This window comes from Dermochelys coriacea, chromosome 5 (assembly GCF_009764565.3).
Source record: "Dermochelys coriacea isolate rDerCor1 chromosome 5, rDerCor1.pri.v4, whole genome shotgun sequence".
In the NCBI taxonomy this organism is placed as follows: domain Eukaryota; kingdom Metazoa; phylum Chordata; order Testudines; family Dermochelyidae; genus Dermochelys; species Dermochelys coriacea.
Genome location: NC_050072.1, coordinates 48,803,028 through 48,826,849, shown reverse-complemented (window position 1 = coordinate 48,826,849; position 23,822 = coordinate 48,803,028). Strand labels below are relative to the sequence as shown.

Genomic DNA, 23,822 nt, shown 5'->3' with positions numbered 1-23,822 from the left:
TGTTAGTCTGTATTCACAAAAAGAAAAGGAGTACTTGTGGCATCTTAGAGACTAACAAATTTATTAGAGCATGAGCTTTTGTGAGCTATGCATGCATCCGATGAAGTGAGCTGTAGCTCACAAAAGCTTATGCTCTAATAAATTTGTTAGTCTCTAAGGTGCCACAAGTACTCCTTTTCTTTTTGAAAACAATAAGATTGTCTCCTCCATGAACTAAACAATTCCAAAAAGACAGGACAGAAGTATACAACAAAAAGAATGGGAAAGACCAAGTTTATCTGGCACCCGTTTGCCCTTTTAGTGCAAGAACATGAAAGGCAACAAATTTAAAACTGATAAAATACTTTTTATACAATCACATAGTTAACCTGTTCAATTGATTGCCACAAGATATCGGAGAGGGCAAGAATTTAGTATGATTCTAAAAGGGATAAGACAGTTATATGGGTTTTGGGAACATCCACAGTTACATCATATATGATTTTCAAAAAACATTTATTGCATACTTCAAGGCACAGACCAAACATCATTAGGGCCAGACAAAACCTTTTCTTCAGGGAGATTATTCCATAATTAGAAAAGGAGTATTAGTGGCACCTTAAAGACTAACAAATTTATTAGAGCATAAGCTTTCGTGAGCTACAGCTCACTTCATTGGATGCATTCGAGGAAGTGAGCTGTAGCTCACGAAAGCTTATGCTCAAATAAATTTGTTAATCTCTAAGGTGCCACAAGTCCTCCTTTTCTTTTTGCGAATACAGGCTAACACGGCTGCTACTCTGAAACCTATTCCATAATTGTGCATTATGGGGTTTCTTGCATCTTGCCCTTAAATCATCTGGCAGCGGATGCTATCAGGAGCAGCACACTGTACTGGACGGACCACTGGGGTAACCAGATGGCACCACTTTAGCTCCTGCCTCAAAGGGGATATGCAAAGTTGGAACAAGTCAGAGGCAGCAGAAGTTATAGACCAGCATGTTGTAACTGACAAAAGGGAGCACCCTCGCAGCCCGCACTGGCTCCCCTGGGGCAGAGCGGAGCGGAGAGCGCACAGCTCAGTGGAGGAAGCGGGCATTAGCTCGTGCGGCGGGCGCCCGGGATGCCAGCCCAAGCCTGGTGCTCGAGGGGCGGCACAGCGATCTGGGACCGCGAGGCGACTGGCAGGAGCCCGCGAAGCAGAACCCCCAGGCCGGGTCACCCCGGGACCGGCGGCCTGAGGGGCTGATGCAACGTGGGTGCGGACCCGGGGCCGCGTGGCCCTGCGGGAGTTTGCCCCGACAGCCGCTGGTACACGCCGGGAGGAGGCCGGCCAGACCGCTCCGGCACGGCCGCGCGTGGGCGGGCGGGGCCCAAGCCCGGCTCGGGGCGGCACCACGCTCCCAGCACGACGGCGCTGGCAGGAGCTGCTCAGCCTGGCACGGGGCAGCGGTGCCCGGGCAGGTGCGCGCCGAGGGGCCGTTATTCAGGCCGGGGAGAGCAGGAGCCAGGTGGGGAAGAAATCGGAGTCGGGCCCCGCCCTCCGCACCGCAGGAGGGAGATAGCCCCGCCCCCCTTCGCCACGGTGAGAGCTCTACCGGACTGGACAGCCTGTCGCGGTGGCGCTCTAGATGGCCATATGCAAATAAACCCAGTCTGGCGACCAATGAGAAAGTACTTCAGGGGCAGCGCAACGGCCCATTGGCCGTCGGCCCGTGGCGAGATGGCGCGTTCTCCCCTCCTGATCCGTCTCGCGCTGTGTCGCTTCGCTGGCCGGTTGCTAAGGCAACGGGTGAGTGACGCGTCGTGTCGGGCGCCCGCCATTGGTTGTGCGATCGGGCGATGGCGGCGGACAGGGTGTCGCGCGCTGGGGTTGTCCTTGTCGCTGCGCGCGCGGCTCTCTCAGTCTGCTGCGGCGCGCCGCGCGGGACGAAAGAGGAGGGCAGCAGCTGCAAGTGCGAGCCCCATCAGGCACGTCCAGCGATCGCGGGGGCTTGCGGGGCGGTGAGCGGCGACCGGGGAGACGGGTCAGAATTTCCATCAGGCGGGGTGAGGACTGGCCTTTTTACGACGCTGGTCCTTCCGCGCCGGGGGACAGGGGCCGTCTAGGCTTGACTTAAATGTCCTGAAAGGCCAGCTGCGGTGAGTGGGTCCTGACCCCGCTAGTGTTTGGTCCCCCCGGAGTCTGGGGCGGCTGGATAATGAGGAAAGCACCCCTGGGTTGCAGCTGCTCGCTCCTCCGACATGCCCGCTCCGCCCTCCGGCGCGCTGCCGTGCCCTGGGCAGCGCCGCAGGGATGGTCACCCCGGAGCCTCTGAGGCGCGATCGTTCTAAGTAGCCGGGCGGAGAGGGGTGTCCCCGGGCTGTGGGGCAGGGGGAGAGAGGCCATAACGTGCCGCTGACACACCGGCCCCTGCCTGCGCGGCGGGGGCTCGGGCCAGCTCCCAGACCCGGAGCAGTCACGTCGCTTGTTGTGTTTATTGCGGGGGAGGGGGGTGCAGAAATGGGGAAATCGCATCGCTGACACGCGCGTGCCCCGGGGAATTGAGGCATCACCCCCGCTGTCTGTACAGCGAGCCCCTGTGTGACTCAGCCCCAGCCCGGTTTCCCACTGCTTACCCCGGGGGACCCTCTCCCGGGAGCGCATCAGGTGATCCAGAAATGCAGCGCAGGGAGCTACTGGGCGGCACCTGCTTTCTCGGCTGTAGGTTTCTGCAGTAAGATAAATAACACCTTTGTACACTGAGGTGGTGGCACTGTGAAGAACCTCCCCCCCGCATCTGTATTAATTTCCAACACATCAAATAATGTTTCTCTGCATTGTGCCCGGTTAGTGGGTATTGCTGGCTACAAGGAATTTTTGCATACTTAAAATTGATGAAAAAAGAGAAGGAGTACTGTGGCATCAGATGAAGTGAGCTGTAGCTCACGAAAGCTTATGCCCAAATAAATTTGTTAGTCTCTAAGGTGCCACAAGTACTCCTCATTTTTTAAAATTGATGGGCTGCTCCTGAAACTCGGTGATATATTTTTTACTGGTGGCGCAGGACCTACGCTGAACACATCCATACTGAGTCAACCATCTTTTTAACTAAGAAGGACTGGACAGGATTTCCTTGGGAACTTGCCTCTGTAACTCAATGAGTTGTACCTCGGGTGACCAGATGTCCTGATTTTATAGGGACAGTCCTGATTTGGGGTTTTTTTTCTTATATAGGCACCTATTATCCCCTACCCCCGTCCTGATTTTTTACACTTTCTATCTGGTCACCCTAGTTGTACCACAGGCTTTCTCATAATAAAACAAGTTCCTCCCAAGTCAAATAGCAAGAGACAGAGCACTGCAGAGAGTTGCCCTGATGCTTGTGAGATAACTCAGAGTATGACAGTTTTTAAGCTAACCGGATCATATTGCTGAATGTCAGAACAGTGGGATTAATAGAAAATTGTATCCTTGGAATGCCACAACAAATGCCTAGCACTTTTTGTGCTTTGGGACAGTTGGCTCCAGTTGCATTTTTGGAAAAGCTGAATTAGTTGGTGTTGCAACTATACTGTTTACGTCATTCCTGAAAGGTAGGAGGCCTTCCACTCAGAAACTGTATTATACACAAAAAGAAAAGGAGTACTTGTGGCACCTTAGAGACTAACAAATTTATTAGAGCATAAGCTTTCGTGAGCTACAGCTCACTTCATCGGAAATGCATCCGATGAAGTGAGCTGTAGCTCACGAAAGCTTATGCTCTAATAAATTTGTTAGTCTCTAAGGTGCCACAAGTACTCCTTTTCTTTTTGCGAATACAGACTAACACGGCTGCTACTCTGAAACCTGTATTATACACAGTGTGTTCATCTTATATGCAGGCCCCAGGATGGCGCTTAAAAAAGGAGGTGAATGTGGCTAAACCAGTTGGTAATAGTGACCAAAATGTAATTAAATTTAACATTACTCAGGGAGAGGAGATACCAAAGAAGCCCACTACAGTAGCGCTTACCTTTCAAAAGAGGAGCTACACAGAAATGAGAAGGCTAATTAAATGGAAAATAAAAGGAAAAGTCACAAGAGTAAAATGCCTGCAAGCTGTTGGGAAACTTTTTGAAAACACCATAATAGAAGCTCAAATTAAATGTTATACCCCAGAAAGAAAAAAGAAAAAAAAATAGAGGGCCAAAAAATGCCACCATGGGTAAATAAGTAAAAGAGGCGGTTAGAGGCAAAAAGATAACCTATAAAAATTGGAAGTCAAATCCTACTGAGAAAAATAGAAAGGAACATGAACTCTTGGCAAGCCAAGTAAAAAAGTATAGTTAAACAAACCAAAAAAAATTTGAAGAGCAACTGTCATGAGACACAAAAACTAACAGCAACAAATTTAAGTACTTCAGAAGCAGGAAGCCTGCCAAACAGGCAGGGACGACTTGACTGAGGTGCTAAAGGAGCACTCAAGGAAGAAAAGGCTGTTGCAGAGAAGCAAAATGAATTCTTTGCATTGGTCTTTACTTCAGAGGATGTGTGGGAGATTCCCACCTCATGAGCTATTCTTTTTAAATGTCAAATCTGAAGAACTGTTCCAGATTGAAGCGTCTCAATAGAGGAGGTTTTGGAACAAATTGATAAATAGTAATAAGTCACCAGAATCAGATGGTATTCACCCAAGAGTACTGAAGGAATTCAAATATGAAATTGCAGAAATACTAAGTGTGGTATGAAACCTATCACTTGAATTGGCCTCTGTACCGAATGACTGGAGGAGGATAGCTAATGTAACTCCGATTTTTAAAAAAGGTTCCAGAGGCAATCCTGGCAATTACAAGCTGGTAAGGTTAACTTTAGTACCAGGCAAATTGGTTGAAACTACAGTAAAATTTTGCTGGGGAAGAGTCAACAAGGCTTTTGTAAAAGGAAAACATGCCTGACCATTAATGCATCATTCTGTTTGCTACCAGAACATTTCCTTACATTTTTACTGCTATTTTTTATTTTGTTCTACTTTATCTTCTCATAGTTTCCACCTTTCTGTTCATATGAGTGTCTATACTACATTGTAAAGCAATATTCTTATTATGCAATTCTATAAAGTGTTTGTAATAGTTGAATAGCTTCCCTTATAACAAGCAAGATGTATTTGTAATTAAAAATTCAAAATAAATATAGGAACATCTGAATGGTAACAAATAATGAGTTTGAAATGGCCAGAATAATTTAATGCTATTATAATTTTTCTATTAAATAGTAAAAATGTTGCAAAATGTTGTGATCTCCACGCTGCTGCGGTGGAATCCTTGCACCACTGAAATAAATGGCAAAATTCTTAGTTACTTTACCAGTCAAGATTTCACCTCTGTTCTCCAAAGTAATCAAGGCTAGCAACATTCCTGAAACTCATTCCCATCAACACTTTAAAGCACTTCTACTGTTCTGAGCAAATAAAGTGACATTAATGTAAGGTTTTCCAAAGCAAATTTCACTTCAGATGCTATTTCAGACACTTAAGAGCAAAGCCTAAACAGATGTTTGTATTATCAAATGTAAGTGATCTCACTAAAATTTATTAAGAAAAAAAATGAAATGATTTATTTGACTGGGAAAATAAATCATGCAAAATATCTAATATTTGTTACTGTTGTACAATTAATTATTGATAAGAAACACAAGGTGCCTCATTGCCAATCCTGCATACAAATGATTGCATCAGCCAGTGATGGGCTCCTGTTCCTAACCTAAAGACATCTTGTCATAGCATTGTTAGCTAACGGAGCTCTAACATGGCTGAATGCAGCAGCATTCATAAAAATATGCTACTTGTTTTATCTTTATTTAAAATAATTGACATTTTAGATGGTGTCAAGATATTGACATTTTAGATTTTAGATGGTGTCAAGATATTGAATTACATTATTAATTTGCTTTAAGAAATTTTCATAGTTACACTGATTTGTGGCTTGAAATTAGCAAGACATGATTTTAAAAATAAGAAGATACACTAATGTTTACTATAAATTTCAATTTGAGTTTTCTTGGTTTCTACTACATTTTTAGATGGTGTTGAAAACTAGAAACCTTAGAAATCTATCACCTTCTTGCCTGCCCTATTCACCCATAGCCAACTTTATTATTTTCAACACAATCAAGGCTTCCTGACACAATTAAGCCAACAAATACATGGTTTTGAATCCCACCTTCTGAAAACTAAAATTGCAAAAACATCTCTACAAATATTTCAAATCTCATCAATAGTCTCTACAGAAACATTAAATTTATTTGATTTAAACCAGCTTCAGACCTATAGTTTTCCAGAATTAGAAAATTATTTATTGGATTATTGTAGAAGCTTGATTTTCTTGAAATGATGGGAAACAGTCTGCTACTCATCAGTCTTTGAAGTAGTGACCAAATGCAATACTCTACAAACAATAAAGTATCAGTTATTATTTAAATTTATACAAGACATTAAAGAGTGTCTGTGCAAAATACAAAAGAGATTCTAGGTGCCTCTGCCGTATATTAAAAATACAATCCAACTAATACAAACAAAAAAAATCCTATGGTAGCCTCCCCAAAACCTAGAAGGTAATTGGGGGTTGGGAAGAAGTATTCTTAACCAGAAAATGCAATCTGAAACATAGCCAAATTGCAAAGATCAAATGATGGGTACCCAGTCCAGTAGGTTCCCTCATTCCTGTTGAAAAAGCTGTTCCATTTGGATAAATATATAAACAATTGCACCAGAGAGAGAGAATGACTCTAGTCTGGTGGTTAGGGCACCCTCCTTAGAGATGGAAGACCCTTCTCCAGTCCTCCTGCTCCAAGCACTCTTTCGTTATTTAGGCATAGTGGAACAACTTCAACAGAAGGCACTGAAGGAGCGCCACATTGGAAAGCTCACAGCTCAGTGGTTAGAGTATTCTCTTGAGAGGTGGGAAGACATCTGTTCAAATTATTTCTCCCTCATTAGTAGAGAGGGAGAATTGAATCTGGGTCACCCACGTCTCAGGCAAATGCTTTAACCACGAGCCTAAATGCTACATGCTGAAGGTCGGGGGTGAGGAGAGGCACGACTACCTCCTCTGGCTGTTTTGCATGATGTGAGTCAGGCATCTAACTCATTCCTGCAAGAAATGCCTTAGGCACCTGACTCCAGTAAAGATGTGCCTGTGGGTGAATTGCTAAGCAGAGATAGGCTTCTCTGTACAGCCCAGACTTAGACACCAATCTGTGAGAGAGGACCGAGGCTTAGCACCCCTCTTGCTTTTGGCTAGCTTAGGCGGCTCTTTGCCTTGCCTGGGACTTTTTTGGATTGTATTTAAAACATCTCTCTCTCCCCTTTCATTGTATAGGGAGCCTATGTGCCTAAAGTGGCTTTTTGGATCTCAATGTTGTTCCTGTGATTTTCTAGGCACCTAAATATTAAGTGCTATGATTCTCAGCATTGGAATGCCTATATTCCTTTGTGGATCACACCCTAAATGATTATAAAGGCCAGCAAGTGTTCAGTTGAAGGGAAATGGAAGAGAGAAGCAACAGGAAGGGACAGGCTCCTTGTCCACGTTTGCTTCCCCCTGCCCCAAGAATTATTGGATATATAAATGTAGATATATAAATACGGGCAGAGCTCATGCATAATTAACAATTCTTAACTCACAGAAAATGCTGCAAAGTCCTTTGTCTCTGCAGGAGGATGAAGAAAAATTGTTTGGTGCTAGAACCCACCACTGTGATTAAGGTGGTGCACTTGGACAGAAAAGACTGCCAGCTGCTGAGGCCCTCGCCTCTTCATCCTGTAGATAAGCATTTTTGCAGGCTGGTTTATGCCTCCCTGTTGAGTGACTTTAGCATTTTTGATGTCTGAGAAGATGTGTTTTGAGAAGAAGGCATATCACTTCCCTGAAGGGGGACAGTTGCTACTTCTAATTTCTGTTAACGTGGGTTTTTTTAAATCATTTGTGTTATGGAAATGCTTAGAGGCCCCTATCCACAATTGAGTTCCCAGAGTCACATAATGAAAAGATGTCCCCTGGCCTAGTGATCTTAGAATCTAAGTACTGATTAATGTTAAGGTTTCAAGTATTTTAAAAAAATTCATCTTAGATATTTAAAATTAATTGATTTCATGTCATGAAAAAATAAGCCACAGAGTCCAGTAATACTTGTCACAGTAACAGCCCTAAGGTGCAATGAAATTCTAGTCCTAACTACATAACCTTAAACGGGGATAAGAAGAGCATAGAATCCAAAAGTACAAGAAACAGCAAAGAAGGTGGGGTGTGGTTTTTATAGTGGAAGGATTTACAGAATAGGTGGGTCACTTGGTGAATGTTAACTAGGAGCGTTAAAAGAATAATGGGATGATGAAAGGCAGCACTGAAAAAGAAGTTTGTGAAAGAGGTAAAGGATACCGGAAAAGCTTGGACAGAACATTGGTTGTGAAAGGGGATTAATATTTTTAGATGAAGGAAGAAATAGTGCCTTGAATTTGGTTTGGAAGCTAGTAATGGATATTGAGAGATGTGGAGAAAACAAGAGTCAGAGTAGTATGAGAGGAAAATAACCTTCACAGCAGCAATTTGGATGGTTTGAAGTGGTAGGCATGGTGAGAGGCAGGTAGGCTAGAGGAGGAATTAGTGTAGTTGAGTTGAAGACAATTAAGGTTTTAACAGGAGGAATTAAAAGAAAAGGATCAATTTTTAGTGGGATTTATAGAGAAGGAAGGTGCACTATTTGGTAAGGGCCTGAATACAGAGGAAGGAAGAAAGAAAGAAAGAAAGAAAGAAAGAAAGAAAGAAAGAAAGAAAGAAAGAAAGAAAGAAAGAAAAGTCAAAATGGCTTCAATTGTGTCCTGTGGACGATGGTGCGAGTTGTCAACATTGGTAGAGAATTGAGCTAGAAGAGGAGGATGAAGAGGAAGGTTACCCTCAAACTTGAGGTGTCTATAAGGTGCCCAGGGGATGTTTATGCTACTGATGGAGATGCAGAAATGGAGAGAGGGTGAAAAATCAGGATAGAGAGGTAGATTTAGTAGTGATGAGTATAAAGATAATAGTTGAAATTATTTGGAGTGAATGAGGGCAACCAAATGGAGAGTAAAGAAAAGGAGTACCCGTGGCACCTTAGAGACTAACAAATTTATTAGAGCATAAGCTTTCGTGAGCTACAGCTCACTTCATCGGATGCATCCGATGAAGTGAGCTGTAGCTCACGAAAGCTTATGCTCTAATAAATTTGTTAGTCTCTAAGGTGCCACGGGTACTCCTTTTCTTTTTGCGAATACAGACTAACACGGCTGCTACTCTGAAACAAATGGAGAGTGTAGAAGAGTAGTCAAATATGCTTGTTGAGATTTTAAGAGAAGATGCAATTCCCCCCAAGAAATATTGAAAAAGAGGTTATTGAGATAAGAACTTGAGGCCTCATCTACACTGAGGTTTTTGTGAAAATCTCCCACTGCTACAGTACCACTAGTGGCAGTGCTAACATGGAATGGCAGGTTGCATTTTGATCACAGTAGCATTTATTACACAGGGTTAGATAATGTTGTGTAGCTCAAACACCAGTGTTTTTAACACCAACTCCAACCATTACTAGCAAAAAACCTAAAATATAGGCACTGTCTGGAGAGTTTAAAGTCACTGAAGACCATTGAGGAGAGTATGTGGAGGATGAAGCAGTTGACAAGGTCAGAGGTCAGGTCAAGAGTAGAACTGGTCAGAGGTAAGAGGTTGGTAAAATTTGTAAATGGGTTTCAGTGGATGGAAGAGTACAAAAGTGAGATTGGAAAAGAAGAAATCTGGGGGCTTTGAGTAGATCTCTGAGGGAAAAAAAAGCAATGGAGTGCTTGCTGGCGAGGTTGGAAGCTGACTTTTTTCAGATTTTGGGGAATCTGGAGAAGCAGATAGATGAGAAGATGTTTTCAGAACAGGAGAGGCAAATACATATTTGGAGATGGATTCCGTAATGTCTTAAAACATATAGACTTGATGAGAAGTAGTAGCTTGGAGGAAATTATACAATGCTCATTCTTTTTCCACTTTTTGAAATGTTTCACTTAATTACACTAAATTTTCTTTTGTTGCATGTTCTAGGTGTAGAAAAACAAACTTGAAAATGCTGTCTAGACTCTTTCGAATGCATGGCCTTTTTGTAGCCTCTCATCCATGGGAAGTCATTGTTGGGACTGTGACTCTCACCATCTGTATGATGTCCATGAAGATGTTCACTGGCAATGATAAGATCTGTGGCTGGAATTATGAATGCCCAAAACTTGAAGAAGTAAGAAGTTAAATTTATTTTGAAATAGTTAATCTACTACATAACCCTGAAACTACTCCTAAAATGCAGATTTTTCTCATAGAATAAGGGCAGAGGGAGGGAAATGGCCTAATATTTTAGAAATGAAGTAATTCTCCTCATGCTAGCCACCATGGAAAGGAATGTCTGCATAATTTCCCCATTTTGGATGTATATAGCTATAAGCAGTTAGTAGATAGTGTGACACAGTAGGTCTTCATTAAATTGATCTCTTAATCATAAGACACTTGGTGGACTAGAAATATTTGGCATTAACACGTTTTTTGCAATATTTAAAGATTTTAAAATGTGATATAGTAGAGTCACTTATTTATAAGAAAATAATTACACATTTTTATTTTACAGCTTCAATAATTTAAATGTATGGTACTTTTAATTGTTAAAATTTCATTGGTTTTTAATATAAGAGCCAACTAAAGCCATCTTTATTTCAAACAGGATGTTCTGAGCAGCGACATCATAATCCTGACAATCACACGCTGTATAGCAATCCTTTATATATACTTCCAGTTTCAGAATCTAAGGCAGCTTGGATCAAAATATATTTTGGGTAGAGTATCTTATTTTGTATTTATTATTTGTTACCTTAGTTTCTTAGTTGTAGAAAAGTGTTAGTGAATGTTAGAATATAAATGGTCACGTATATAATGGACTCAATCTGCCCCTCTAACAAGTAGCAAGATGAACATTTCAGTATTGCTTAAAAGTGAAATGATTCTTTATTAAAATTTTGACTATCTCTCAGGTTTGGAAAAACAGAAGTGAGGTACGAGTATATAACTGTTGTTTTAAAAAAATGTAATTATTGAAGTGTGTATTAACAAAACTTGAAATAATTACCACTTCTGTGAGATCATCCTTTCAGATTTCTCATGAAGTGCCTTTTTCCAGTGAGTAAAGATCCTGAGGAATCCAAGCCACAAATCTCCTGGTTAATTTTGTTAAAATGCAGCACTAATCATGCTTTTGAATCGCCATAAACTGTGATTCTCTTTGGGGAATCTTACAATTTTTTTTAAAAAAAAAAAGAGTATTCACATTTAAATCCCAGTTCATCAGAACTTTGCATGTGCTTGTGATTTTCACATAGATTGACAAAAAAGAATTGAAATTTGCAAAGAAAACAGGAGGAACTTTTCCAAAGAGCATGTTCTTTCAAATGTTCTTACTAAAGGGCCAAAAAGACTAGTGTGTACCAAAGCTAACCAAAGTCAAATACATTTCCCTTAGACTGAACTCCCGCCCCCATCCATTGTCTTTTCTCCCCTCGTCATACAACCATAAGAGTTTTAAAACTGGATTTTGTTTATATGTTTATCTCCTTGGTAATTTCTTAACTCTATAATTAGTTAGTTAAAAACAAGCTATATTTAATTCAATCCGGAAATGATGGTTAACAATTTAAATCTGTATTTTAAAGCTCTTTTGGCTTATGTGTTAATTCAGAAGGAATTTAAACTTGAAATTTCACAATTATCTTCAAATATTATTTCAGTGATTGAGGAATAGTGGAAATCAGAAATTAGATTAAAATGTGGTCCAGGGCTAAATCCTAGAACTTGAAACATCTTTTAGAAAAGACAAACCCATTGTATTAACAGTGAAAACTTATTCTAAGAAAATACAATCTGAAAAGCTGAAGCAAAGCTAAACATCTTCATTAACCATTTTAATTCTGTATTTTACATATGCACAATAAACATGCATTTGTCATGTTGCCTGGGGCTTGCTCTCTAATAACAGAAAAATAGATATTTTACCATGGTCATTCATAAATGATAGGGTTGGAAATGTCCTCTCCCTTCATCATATTCAGCCATTGGTTTTAAGCAGGATTTCTGGAATAAAATAAATATAAAATAAAATATATAATCTGAACTAAACCCATCCCTCCCAAACTGAGATTAAATTGGAGCACAATATTGAAAAGTCCCTCTCAGCTAGCGTAGCAGTTAAATACTTGAGTTGGAGATAATTGTTTATTGCTGCAAACGAGAAGAATGGAGTGTAAAATCATGTGAAAAAGTTCCTTTGGAAGAAGGAGAAAGTTAGTTTGTAAAATGATTGGGTTTAGGGGCCTTCTTACTTTAGTCTGGAATGATCTAAAAGTGCAACTCTTACAATTTTTTTAAGGTATTGCTGGCCTCTTCACAATCTTCTCAAGTTTTGTTTTCAGTACAGTGGTGATTCATTTCCTAGATAAAGAACTGACAGGTTTGAAGTAAGTATTGCATATTTTCAGGTTTTTAAAAATTTAAATAGCTTGAAATCCTTGTGCCTATGTTAAACATCATGTTTTAATTCTAATATAAAGCATGACTCATTCTGGTCTAAATTATGTAAAGCTTTATAATTGATAGATTAACATGATTAGCTACTGCTTCAAAAAAAGTTTGATTTTTCCATTTTGTATAATGCACAAGTTTGTTTTTTTTAAACCTAATGTTATTGGATCATTAATGTATTCCTCTATGTCTCTTGTTTCAGTGAAGCTTTACCGTTTTTCCTGCTTCTGATTGACCTTTCTAGAGCCAGTGCATTAGCCAAATTTGCACTCAGTTCCAACTCACAGGTCAGCCTTGCTTTTTATAATGTAGCTATTGAATTTAACATCTGAATATTAATGCCTCATAAGATATATATACATACATACTAATGCTATGTCAAGTGTTCCTACATGATCCTACAGACACTCAAGTGAATATTTTATTGAAGTCAATTGAATTAGTCAGGTGAGTAAAGTTGCTCATGTGCATCAGTATACTTACAGGATCAGGCCCTGTGACTGTAGTGGAAACAATATTAGCAATGCTGTTTAGCGAGTCTACAGTTCCCAGGCAAAAACATCATTAGAATTAAGTTAAGACTGTAAACTGTCACCAACTAAAGGAAAAATGTTGTAGTGGTCTAAAGAATATAATAAAAAGTATCCAGAAAATTTGTAAGTAAGATTAAAATAGTAAAAAGAATGGAAGTACACAAGTACAGTATCCTGAACAAACTTAACAAAATAAAGTGTAAAACGTTCATTGGTATTGCCGAGCATGAAGTGGATTTTTGTTAGCACCCAGGCACTGTGAGGCATCTGTTGTGGACTCCATATCTAATATTTGTGCAAGTCCAAATCAGTGTCCTCTCCCATCTCCTGGATTTGAACTGTGTCAAGAATCTTTGCTTTTTTCGAAAATATGAAAACATAAGAATGGCCATTCAGCACCATAAATAGCTAAACAGGATATAATACTAATTATGAGTACGGTAGATGGCCTGAGTTCCACAAGGATTTCTCACTACTTGGAGTGTCCTACATGAAATTAGTGCAGAATAGGTTTCTGGAGTTTTTAGTGTAACAGTTTACACGTTTAAAAAATAAAAAATTAGCAAATCCTTAGTCAGTTCTCTCAGGCATGTTAGTGATGTTCAGTTGCCAGTTCTCTGCTCTGTTTCGTAAAACTTTCATACTATTTGTCCCTAACTACAGTACACGCTCACTATAATGAACCCCTGGGATCCATTTGTTCATTACAGCCCGGGGTTCGTTATAGTGAAAGAGCCCTGCTGGGGGGAGGGGGCAGCTGACACCTCTAGCCTGGCAGTGGGAGCTGACAGTTCCTTTGGCCCCGGGGGGGTAGGGAGGTGACAGCTCCTCCGGCCCCCGGGGTGACGGTGGGGCAGTGAGCTCCGGGTGGGGCCAACGGAGCTCCAGGTGGGATTCAGGGACTGGGTTCACTATAGCCCAAGGTTGTTATTATGTAGGGCATTATAGTGAGGATATACTATAGTTTCATTTTTTTTAAATGTCCTGAGTGGAAGAATTATTATTTTTTCATAATGGGGATACATCTGCATACAAACATACCCCAGTGGAATTGTCTTTTTATTATTGAAGACATGAGTGGCTTTTTTAAAAGTTGATTATACAAGTAATAAGACAAAAAGGAAAGACGTGTTAGTGACATAGCCTTTGATCTGAAATATTCTAGGTTTTAGTATAGAATGCACAACCATTAAACTATTAAAAAACTACTGAACTACTTTAAAAGGATCAAAACTCAAGTAGACTCATGCATAGACTTTAATTGTTCACTGATTTTTATCTTAACAAAACTTTGTGTCCTAGTCTCTTTAAAAAATATTACTAAAGGTCTATCTCAATTAATGTAAGAAATTTAGAATAACTGCCAGCTAAGGATGGAGAGCTGTACAGTCAGTACGTAAATGGTGAAACAATACAAATTATTATCAAAGGTTAACATCTTGGATTAATTAAATGATTAAAGTAAAGAACAAAATGAGCCTTAGGAGAATTTGAGAAGTGAACCCACATGTCTGTATTAAGCTATAGATTCACATACAGTATGCATTGATATAATCAAGGTGTTAAACCTTTTTAATCCTCACTTTATTAATCATGATTGCAGCTTTCTTTTATTAAGAAAAGATGGGAGCTCATATACCTACCTTGGGCCTGTTGGCTCTTTTATCGTGTTGTGAGGGGTTAGGTGCGAAATGTTAAGAACAACAAGTCTGGTTGACCTGTTGTGCCTGCGTTTTTCACATTTTATCTGAATCCCACTTTTTTGCTTGATCACCATGGTCTACAGTTTACTTCTTCTACACGAATCAAAAGTTGATGTGATTCATCCCATTCTCTGTCAGAGAGCTGTCTATTGGTATAACTTTGCAAACACATCACCGTTTGCATTTTGCCTTTATTTTAACTGAGGGAAATTCCTGTGTTTTTTAGGATGAAGTAAGAGAAAATATTTCACGGGGAATGGCAATTCTAGGTCCTACATTTACACTTGATGCCCTTGTTGAGTGTCTTGTGATTGGTGTTGGTACTATGTCAGGTGAGTAATATAGTCAAGAGTCTAGTTATCTCAAGCTACAAAAAGAAAGAATTCACAGGTAAGTTGTCAGTTATCTCCAGGTCCTCAAACAGTAGATGTTCTTACTGGTTGTATTTCAGTGTCTTGGCACAATTAGGGAGCTATAGTCATTGCCTATATTTTGAATTTACAGTGGAGTCGCATCTTACGTGGGGGTTAGGTTCTAAAGTCAGCGTGTAAGGCAAAAATCGCATATAGTCAAAATTACCTTGAAAATCCCTTAAATTGCTCATAAAGTACAGTATACTGTACATGGTTTTGTGTATACTGTACAACACTGTACAGCAATACGTATAAATGTATAATGTATTCAGTAATGTACAGTATATAATAAAGAGTACATATGCAAAATATAATTTTACAGTATTTTTAATTATAGCGGACCCTCACTAGAGTGCATATTGCTATAGCACAGATTTGCATATAGCGCAGTCGTGGCAATGGATCCCAAATTTAAATATTTAAATTGGGATCCAGGGTAACGCGGCCACTGCTATAACGCGGTACTGCGCATGGTCCAGTGTTCTAGCAAGGGTCCAGTGTACATGAGAAAGAGAGAGACGGAAGAATGAAAGAATAAAAAAGGAAAACAGTAAACCTAACCACTCACCATTCATCCTGGATATTCTTGCTAGTCTACGACGACAATGATAATGGTGAAGTGGTTGGCTCTGGTTCAGCTCGAGAAGTTGATTGCGTAGGCTCATCTGCTGCTGGTTGTTTTTTCTTGAAAAACATGGTGATCGGCAACTGTCGCTGTTGTCTCTTGAGCTGCTCAAACATTTCTTGATACGGTCTCAAATCATCCGTAATACTACGTGTGATTTTGAGGCTTCGTTCTGTAGAGGGATTGTATTCAGAAATTTAAATCATTCAGGTGTTTCGCTGCTTGGAACACTTCAGCAAATTTTTGAAGATTCCAACTTGCTGGCTCTTCCTGTTCGTCATCATCATCTTAGTTTCTGTAGACAATTTTAGCAGTTCCTCTAACTCTTTGTTAGTCAGTGTTTCTCTGTGGCCCTCAATTAATTCTTCAATTTCTTCCTCAAGAATGTTGACAAAGCCATCACCACCTTCTTGCCTGGCCACCTGAACAATGCATTTCATTTCTTTCTCAATGGTCGGGAAACCCTTAAAATCATTCACACATTCTTTCCATAGGTTTTGCCAACATGCATTGACTGTTTCAATTGACTGTATGTGATGCAATCGGCAATGTTGAAGGACTTCCAACGCTCCATCACATTAAGATTGGGATCAGCATCCATAGCGCTACGTATCCGTTAGAACATAAGCCTCGTGTATGTGGTGTTGAAACAGCGAATCGTGCCTTGGTCGAGAGGTCGGAGGATGGAGGGGGTATTGGGGGGAGAAAGACGACTTCAACGTTATTATGCACAAACCAGAGTGCCTCAGGGTGGCCAGGAGCATTGTCTACGATCAGCAACACTTTAAAGTAAAGTCCTTTCTCTTCAAGGTACCGCTTGACCTCTGGAATGAAACACTTGTGAAACCAATCCAGAAATAATGCTGCCATCACCCAAGCCTTTTTATTTGATTGCCAGAACACAGGCAGGAGATTTTTGTTCTTGCCTTTTAGGGCACAGGGATTTGCAGCCCTGTAGAGCAAGCCGGGCTTTATTAAATGCCCAGCCGCATTGCCACAAAGCAACACAGTCACACAGTCTTTAGCTGCTTTGAAGCCAGGGGCTTGTCTTTCTGATTTCGAAGTGTAAGTGTGGTTGGGCATTTTTTTTCCAGAAGAGCCCAGTCTTGTCAGCATTAAAAACTTGTTCTGGAAGATAACTCTTTTCTTCTATGATTTTCTTTAATTGTTCTGGGTAGGCTTTTGCTGCCTGTACATTGGCAGATGCAGCTTCACCAGTAGTCTGCACGTTTTTGAGGTTGAAGCGGTTTCTAAAACTGCTAAGCCAACTTTGGTTGGCTTTGAATTCCTTCTCATCAGAAGGCCGTCCCTCTTCGGCAGGAGGTTTGAACAGTACTTAGAGGCTAAGAACCTTTTCTCGAAAGCGTTGCCAACGATAGGCACATGTTTACGGTTCATGTCTTCCAGCCATAAGTTTAATGCCTTTTCAGTCTTCACTAAAGTCTATCACACACCTGGCTCGTCACCTTAGCAGTTATTGGAGCACTTGATGCCATGGCTTGACGGTTTCTCTCTCTCAAATCTTGATGGCATGGATGCTAGATTCATTGCGGCCATATTTACGCACCACATTGGAGACTGACATACCGTCTCTCAATAAGTCCAACACAGCCAGTTTTTCCTCCAGCATTGGAACAGATCTCTGTTTCTTTGGTTGAGCACCAGATAAAGTAGTTGGCTTGTGTTTAGGGGCCATGTTGTACAAAAAATACAGTATGTATCTTTAAACACTAGAATCACACTCAGTGCAGCGAGATGCTCACACTATGAGAGGCACGCGAGAACTGAGACCGACTGAGGGAACAACAGATCTGTGAGATGTGAGATCACATCTCACGCTCACTCTGGGGCATACGCTCATTGAGTGGAATGGTGGGCGGAATCTCTAGCACTACAGTATTTAAATTGTTGTTTTTCTTTTTTTTTGCCTAGCGCAGATAGTTGAATTTGGATAAGTTAAATGCATGTATGATGTGATTCCACTGTACTTGCTTTTTGTTATCTTAAAACAGATGTGAATAATATTGCAGGTGCTGATGACATAAAGGAAAATGTAGATTTCCATTGAATTCTTGTACGACGCTGCACGGATCAAGGGTCTCCTGCACAGATCACTTTACAGGGTTGAGATCTTATTTTGAACACTGTTCCCTTACTATTTTGGGATGAATTGAAATCTCTCACTATAGTGGAAGTTTTTAAATCCATTACAGTTTCGGTACAGATGTATGAAATAACAATCACTTGCCTCCTTCATATTGTTGTAAGAACTAATGTTTCTAAAATGAATTACATGCTAGGGATTATTAGTCTGTTTTAACTGCAAACAGGCAAAGAAACTTCTACTTACATTTTTCTTTTCTATAATTTTTATCTTCATTGGCGTTGTAGTAGATTTTTGTTTTAAGAAATGTAGCTACTAGGCTAGATAGGATCTGAATTTCTAATGTAAAAACAGTTTCGGTGGGATGGGTTGGAAAAACCTTTCCGGCTACTTTTGTACATCAGAAAAGTGCACAAGACTACTTTTTCCACACACAGCCCCTCCGAGACCAGCCAGGTGAGGTATTATCTTTTATTGGACCAACATCTGTTGCTGAGAGAGACACGGTCTTGAGCTTACACAGAGATCTTCTTCATGACCTGTTATCTTTAACCTTGAAAGCATATTTAAACCTGTCCACCACAACCCCCTAGTTCTAAGTTTCAGCTCAGTGTGATTTAAATATAAGTTTGGGAAAACCACCTAATGAAAACTTCAGTTTTCTTCTAATTACAGAAATGCTCATGGGGCAGACTAATTCTGAAAATATTCATAACATTTAATATCACTTCAAAACTTTTTTTAGTTATAAAGCAAAGTTCAGAAGGAAGATCAGTAACTGCTCATATATGCAATGCTTACAAGAGAGTAGCCACAGATCAATACTTTTTCTGAGTCCTTAAATACATGACTGACTACCTCTGCCCAAATATCACAGATTAAAGTTTACTTTGAAATCAACTTCTGGTAGACAGATGAATGAGGAGTCACAATCTGAAGCCTGCAAACTTAGAACCAGTCCTTCATTGAGAGCTTTAAAATACTAATACTAATTTACACTTCAAATAAGAAAAGGAGGACTTGTGGCACCTTAGAGACTAACAAATTTATTTGAGCATAAGCTTTCGTGAGCTACAGCTCACTTCATCGGATGCATTCAGTGGAAAATACAGTGGGGAGATTTATATACACAGAGAACATGAAACAATGGGTATTACCATACACACTGTAACCAGAGTGATCACTTAAGGTGAGCTATTACCAGCAGGAGGGGGGGGCCTTTTGTAGTGATAATCAAGGTGGGCCATTTCCAGCAGTTGACAAGAACGTCTGAGGAACAGTGAGGGGGGGGTGGAATAAACATGGAGAAATAGTTTTACTTTGTGTAATGACCCATCCACTCCCAGTCTCTATTCAAGCCTAAGTTAATTGTATCCAGTTTGCAAATTAATTCCAATTCAGCAGTCTCTCGTTGGAGTCTGTTTTTGAAGTTTTTTTGTTGAAGTATTGCCACTTTTAGGTCTGTGATCGAGTGACCAGAGAGATTGAAGTGTTCTCCAACTGGTTTTTGAATGTTATAATTCTTGATGTCTGATTTGTGTCCATTTATTCTTTTATGTAGAGACTGTCCAGTTTGACCAATGTACGTGGCAGAGGGGCATTGCTGGCACATGATGGCATATATCACATTGGTAAATGTGCAGGTGAACGAGCCTCTGATGGTGTGGCTGATGTGATTGGGCCCTATGATGGTGTCCCCTGAATAGATATGTGGACAGAGTTGGCAACGGGCTTTGTTGCAAGGATAGGTTCCTGATAGTGGTTCTCTTGTGTGATATGTGGTTGCTGGTGAGTATTTGCTTCAGGTTGGGGGGCTGTCTTTAAGCAAGGACTAGCCTGTCTCCCAAGATCTGTGAGAGTGATGGGTCGTTCTTCAGGATAGGTTGTAGATCCTTGATGATGCATTGGAGAGGTTTTAGTTGGGGGCTGAAGGTGATGGCTAGTGGCGTTCTGTTATTTTCTTTGCTGGACCTGTTCTGTAGCAGGTGACTTCTGGGTACTCTTCTGGCTCTGTCAATCTGTTTCTTCACTTCAGCAGGTGGGTATTGTAGTTGTAAAAATGCTTGATAGAGATCTTGTAGGTGTTTGTCTCTGTCTGAAGGGTTGGAGCAAATGCGGTTGTATTGTAGAGCTTGGCTGTAGACAATGGATCTTGTGGTGTGGTCTGGATGAAAGCTGGAGGCATGTAGGTAGGCATAGCGGTCAGTAGGTTTCTGGTATAGGGTGGAGTTTGTGACCATCGCTTATTAGCACCGTAGTGTCCAGGAAGTGGATCTCTTGTGTGGACTGGTCCAGGCTGAGGTTTATGGTGAGATGGAAATTGTTGAAATCATGGTGGAATTCCTCAAGGGCTTCTTTTCCATGAGTCCAGATGATGAAGATGTCATCAACGTAGCGCAAGTAGAGTAGGGGCATTAGGGGACGAGAGCTGAGGAAGCATTGTTCTAAGTCAGCCATAAATATGTTGGCATACTGTGGGGCCATGCGGATACCCATAGCAGTGCCACTGATTTGAAGGTATACATTGTCCCCAAATGTGCAATAGTTATGGGTGAGGACAAAATCACAAAGTTCGGCCACCAGGTTTGCCGTGACATTATCGGGGATACTGTTTCTGACGGCTTGTAGTCCATCTTTGTGTGGAATGTTGGTGTGGAGGGCTTCTACATCCATAGTGGCCAGGATGGTGTTTTCAGGAAGATCACCGATGGATTGTAGTTTCCTCAGGAAGTCAGTGGTGTCTCAAAGATAGCTGGGAGTGCTGGTAGCATAGGGCCTGAGGAGGGAGTCTACATAGCCAGACAATCCTGCTGTCAGGGTGCCAATGCCTGAGATGATGGGGCGTCCAGGATTTCCAGTTTTATGGATCTTGGGTAGCAAATAGAATACCCCTGGCCAGGGTTCCAGGGGTATGTCTGTGCAGATTTGTTCTTGTGCTTTTTCAGCGAGTTTCTTGAGCAAATGGTATAGTTTCTTTTGGTAACCCTCAGTGGGATCAGAGGGTAATGGCTTGTAGAAAGTGGTGTTGGAGAGCTGCCTAGTAGCCTCTTGTTCATATTCCGACCTATTCATGATGACGAGAGTACCTCCTTTGTCAGCCTTTTTGATTATGATGTCAGAGTTGTTTCTGAGGCTGTGGATGGCATTGTGTTCTGCACGGCTGAGGTTATGGGGCAAGTGATGCTGCTTTTCCACAATTTCAGCCTGTGCACTTCGGCGGCAGCACTCTATGTAGAAGTCCAGTCCGTTGTTTCGACCTTCAGGAGGAGTCCACCCAGAATCTTTCTTTTTGTAGTCTTGGTAGGAAGCTCTCTGTGAGTTAGTATGTTGTTCAGAGATGTATTGGAAATATTCCTTGAAAACAGGTCACCACATAACAGTATCATGTTCGTGGGGGTGGAGGGACAGAAGGAGAGGCTCTCCAACACCCTCCCCCCCCCCACTGTTCATCAGACATTCTTGTCAACTGCTGGAAATGGCCCACCTTGATTATCACTACAAAAGGTTTCCCCTCCCCCCAGCTCTCCTGCTGGTAATAGCTCACCTTAAGTGATCACTCTGGTTACAGTGTGTATGGTAACACTCATTTTTTCATGTTCTCTGTGTATATAAATCTCCCCACTGTATTTTCCACTGAATGCATCTGATGAAGTGAGCTGTAGCTCACGAAAGCTTATGCTCAAATAAATTTGTTAGTCTCTAAGTTGCCACAAGTACTCCTTTTCTTTTTGCAAATACAGACTAACACGGCTGCTACTCTGAAACTTCAAATAAGATGAAAGTAGTATTCTTAAAGTTACACCTTACAGTGTAGGTCCTAATCTTGCATTTGTAGATCCTAAGCTTGCATTTGTATTTCAACATCAATACATTATTTCAACATCAGTGCTTAATGTGCTCACTTTTCGCAATCTGGGGATGGGACAGTCAGTCCTTTTATGATGTACAAAGTCATCTTAATGTTGTTGTGCTACCATTGTGATACCTTTTCAGCATAAAGAAAGCACATTTTGTAAGATGTAAGCACAAAATGTAAGAATGTTTTTGCCTCTTTTTAATGTAGGCGTGCGACAGCTTGAAATCATGTGCTGCTTTGGCTGCATGTCTGTTCTTGCCAACTACTTTGTCTTCATGACTTTCTTTCCAGCATGTGTGTCCTTGGTATTAGAGGTAAGACCAGTTTCAAGATGGCATCAGTAGCATAAGAGCATGTTGGCCTAATGGTGGTGTCCTGTTTTTCTTTGTATAGCTATTAATTTACACTGAGAGATAATTTAATATTGCACCCAAGTTTAGCCTTCACAATTTATATCCTATGATACATTTATTTATTTCTTCAAGAGGAATCATAATCGAAGTTATAACTTGCATGGTTGCAGTATAATTGGAACAAAATCATATGTCACCTACAGTTGTTTTTAGATGTTGAAAATAATAATAGTATATAATCTTCCAATTATCAATATTTAAAACTTGTAGTTGTTTTTTGTGTGTGTTCAACTTTATTCTTCTGCAATAGCTTCTAAACCAATAAGATTATTGAATATTCCCTGTATACCATATGTATACCTCTAATGAACATGAATGAATTGTGTGCTTGGAGGAATACATTTCTCATAAAAAGAGAGTGAAATTATGTCCTGGGTAATATCCCCTTTTACAATTAACTCTGGAGCAGAATAGAGCAAAAAATTACATAGTGTCTTGTACTATAGTTCCAATAATTAACTTGAAAGGTCAGGATTCCAGTTTATATGATGTCCTTTAGCTTTCAGTTTTAAGTTCAGGCACAATCTTATGCTAGGAAACGCTGTGGATCACATTTTGAGGTCTGTATCAGTGTTAATGATACAAGTCCATGGGGCCGGACGAATTGCATCCGAGAGTGCTGAAGGAATTGGCGGCTGTGATTGCAGAGCCCTTGGCCATTATCTTTGAAAACTCGTGGCGAACGGGGGAAGTCCCGGATGACTGGAAAAAGGCTAATGTAGTGCCCATCTTTAAAAAAGGGAAGAAGGAGGATCCTGGGAACTACAGGCCAGTCAGCCTCACCTCAGTCCCTGGAAAAATCATGGAGCAGGTCCTCAAAGAATCAATCCTGAAGCACTTAAAGGAGAGGAAAGTGATCAGGAACAGTCAGCATGGATTCACCAAGGGAAGGTCATGCCTGACTAATCTAATCGCCTTTTATGATGAGATTACTGGTTCGGTGGATGAAGGGAAAGCAGTGGATGTATTGTTTCTTGACTTTAGCAAAGCTTTTGACACGGTCTCCCACAGCATTCTTGTCAGCAAGTTAAGGAAGTATGGGCTGGATGAATGCACTATAGGGTGGGTAGAAAGCTGGCTAGATTGTCGGGCTCAACGGGTAGTGATCAATGGCTCCATGTCTAGTTGGCAGCCGGTGTCAAGTGGAGTGCCCCAGGGGTCGGTCCTGGGGCCCGTTTTGTTCAATATCTTCATAAATGATCTGGAGGATGGTGTGGATTGCACTCTCAGCAAATTTGCGGATGATACTAAACTGGGAGGAGTGGTAGATACGCTGGAGGGGAGGGATAGGATACAGAAGGACCTAGACAAATTGGAGGATTGGGCCAAAAGAAATCTAATGAGGTTCAATAAGGATAAGTGCAGGGTCCTGCACTTAGGATGGAAGAATCCAATGCACCGCTACAGACTAGGGACCGAATGGCTCGGCAGCAGTTCTGCGGAAAAGGACCTAGGGGTGACAGTGGACGAGAAGCTGGATATGAGTCAGCAGTGTGCCCTTGTTGCCAAGAAGGCCAATGGCATTTTGGGATGTATAAGTAGGGGCATAGCGAGCAGATCGAGGGACGTGATCGTTCCCCTCTATTCGACACTGGTGAGGCCTCA

At 41.1% G+C, this 23,822-nt stretch overlaps 1 protein-coding gene across 3 annotated transcripts in view; it reads left to right on the top strand.

Moving 5' to 3' along the window:
• Positions 1–1,695: 1,695 nt before the first annotated feature.
• Positions 1,696–23,822, top strand: part of HMGCR (3-hydroxy-3-methylglutaryl-CoA reductase) — a 36,360-nt gene continuing 14,233 nt past the window's right edge. Inside the window, exons 1-7 of one of the 3 annotated variants that reach the window (XM_038403608.2) lie at positions 1,696–1,950; positions 10,060–10,246; positions 10,724–10,835; positions 12,419–12,506; positions 12,773–12,857; positions 15,033–15,138; positions 22,012–22,118. In XM_038403608.2, the coding sequence (XP_038259536.2) occupies positions 1,703–1,950; positions 10,060–10,246; positions 10,724–10,835; positions 12,419–12,506; positions 12,773–12,857; positions 15,033–15,138; positions 22,012–22,118 (933 nt within the window). In that variant the 5' untranslated portion in view covers positions 1,696–1,702. Of the gene's footprint in view, positions 1,951–1,991; positions 2,122–10,059; positions 10,247–10,723; positions 10,836–12,418; positions 12,507–12,772; positions 12,858–15,032; positions 15,139–22,011; positions 22,119–23,822 lie in introns of those variants that run through there. The other 2 variants (XM_043514447.1, XM_038403610.2) reach the window with 2 other exon arrangements.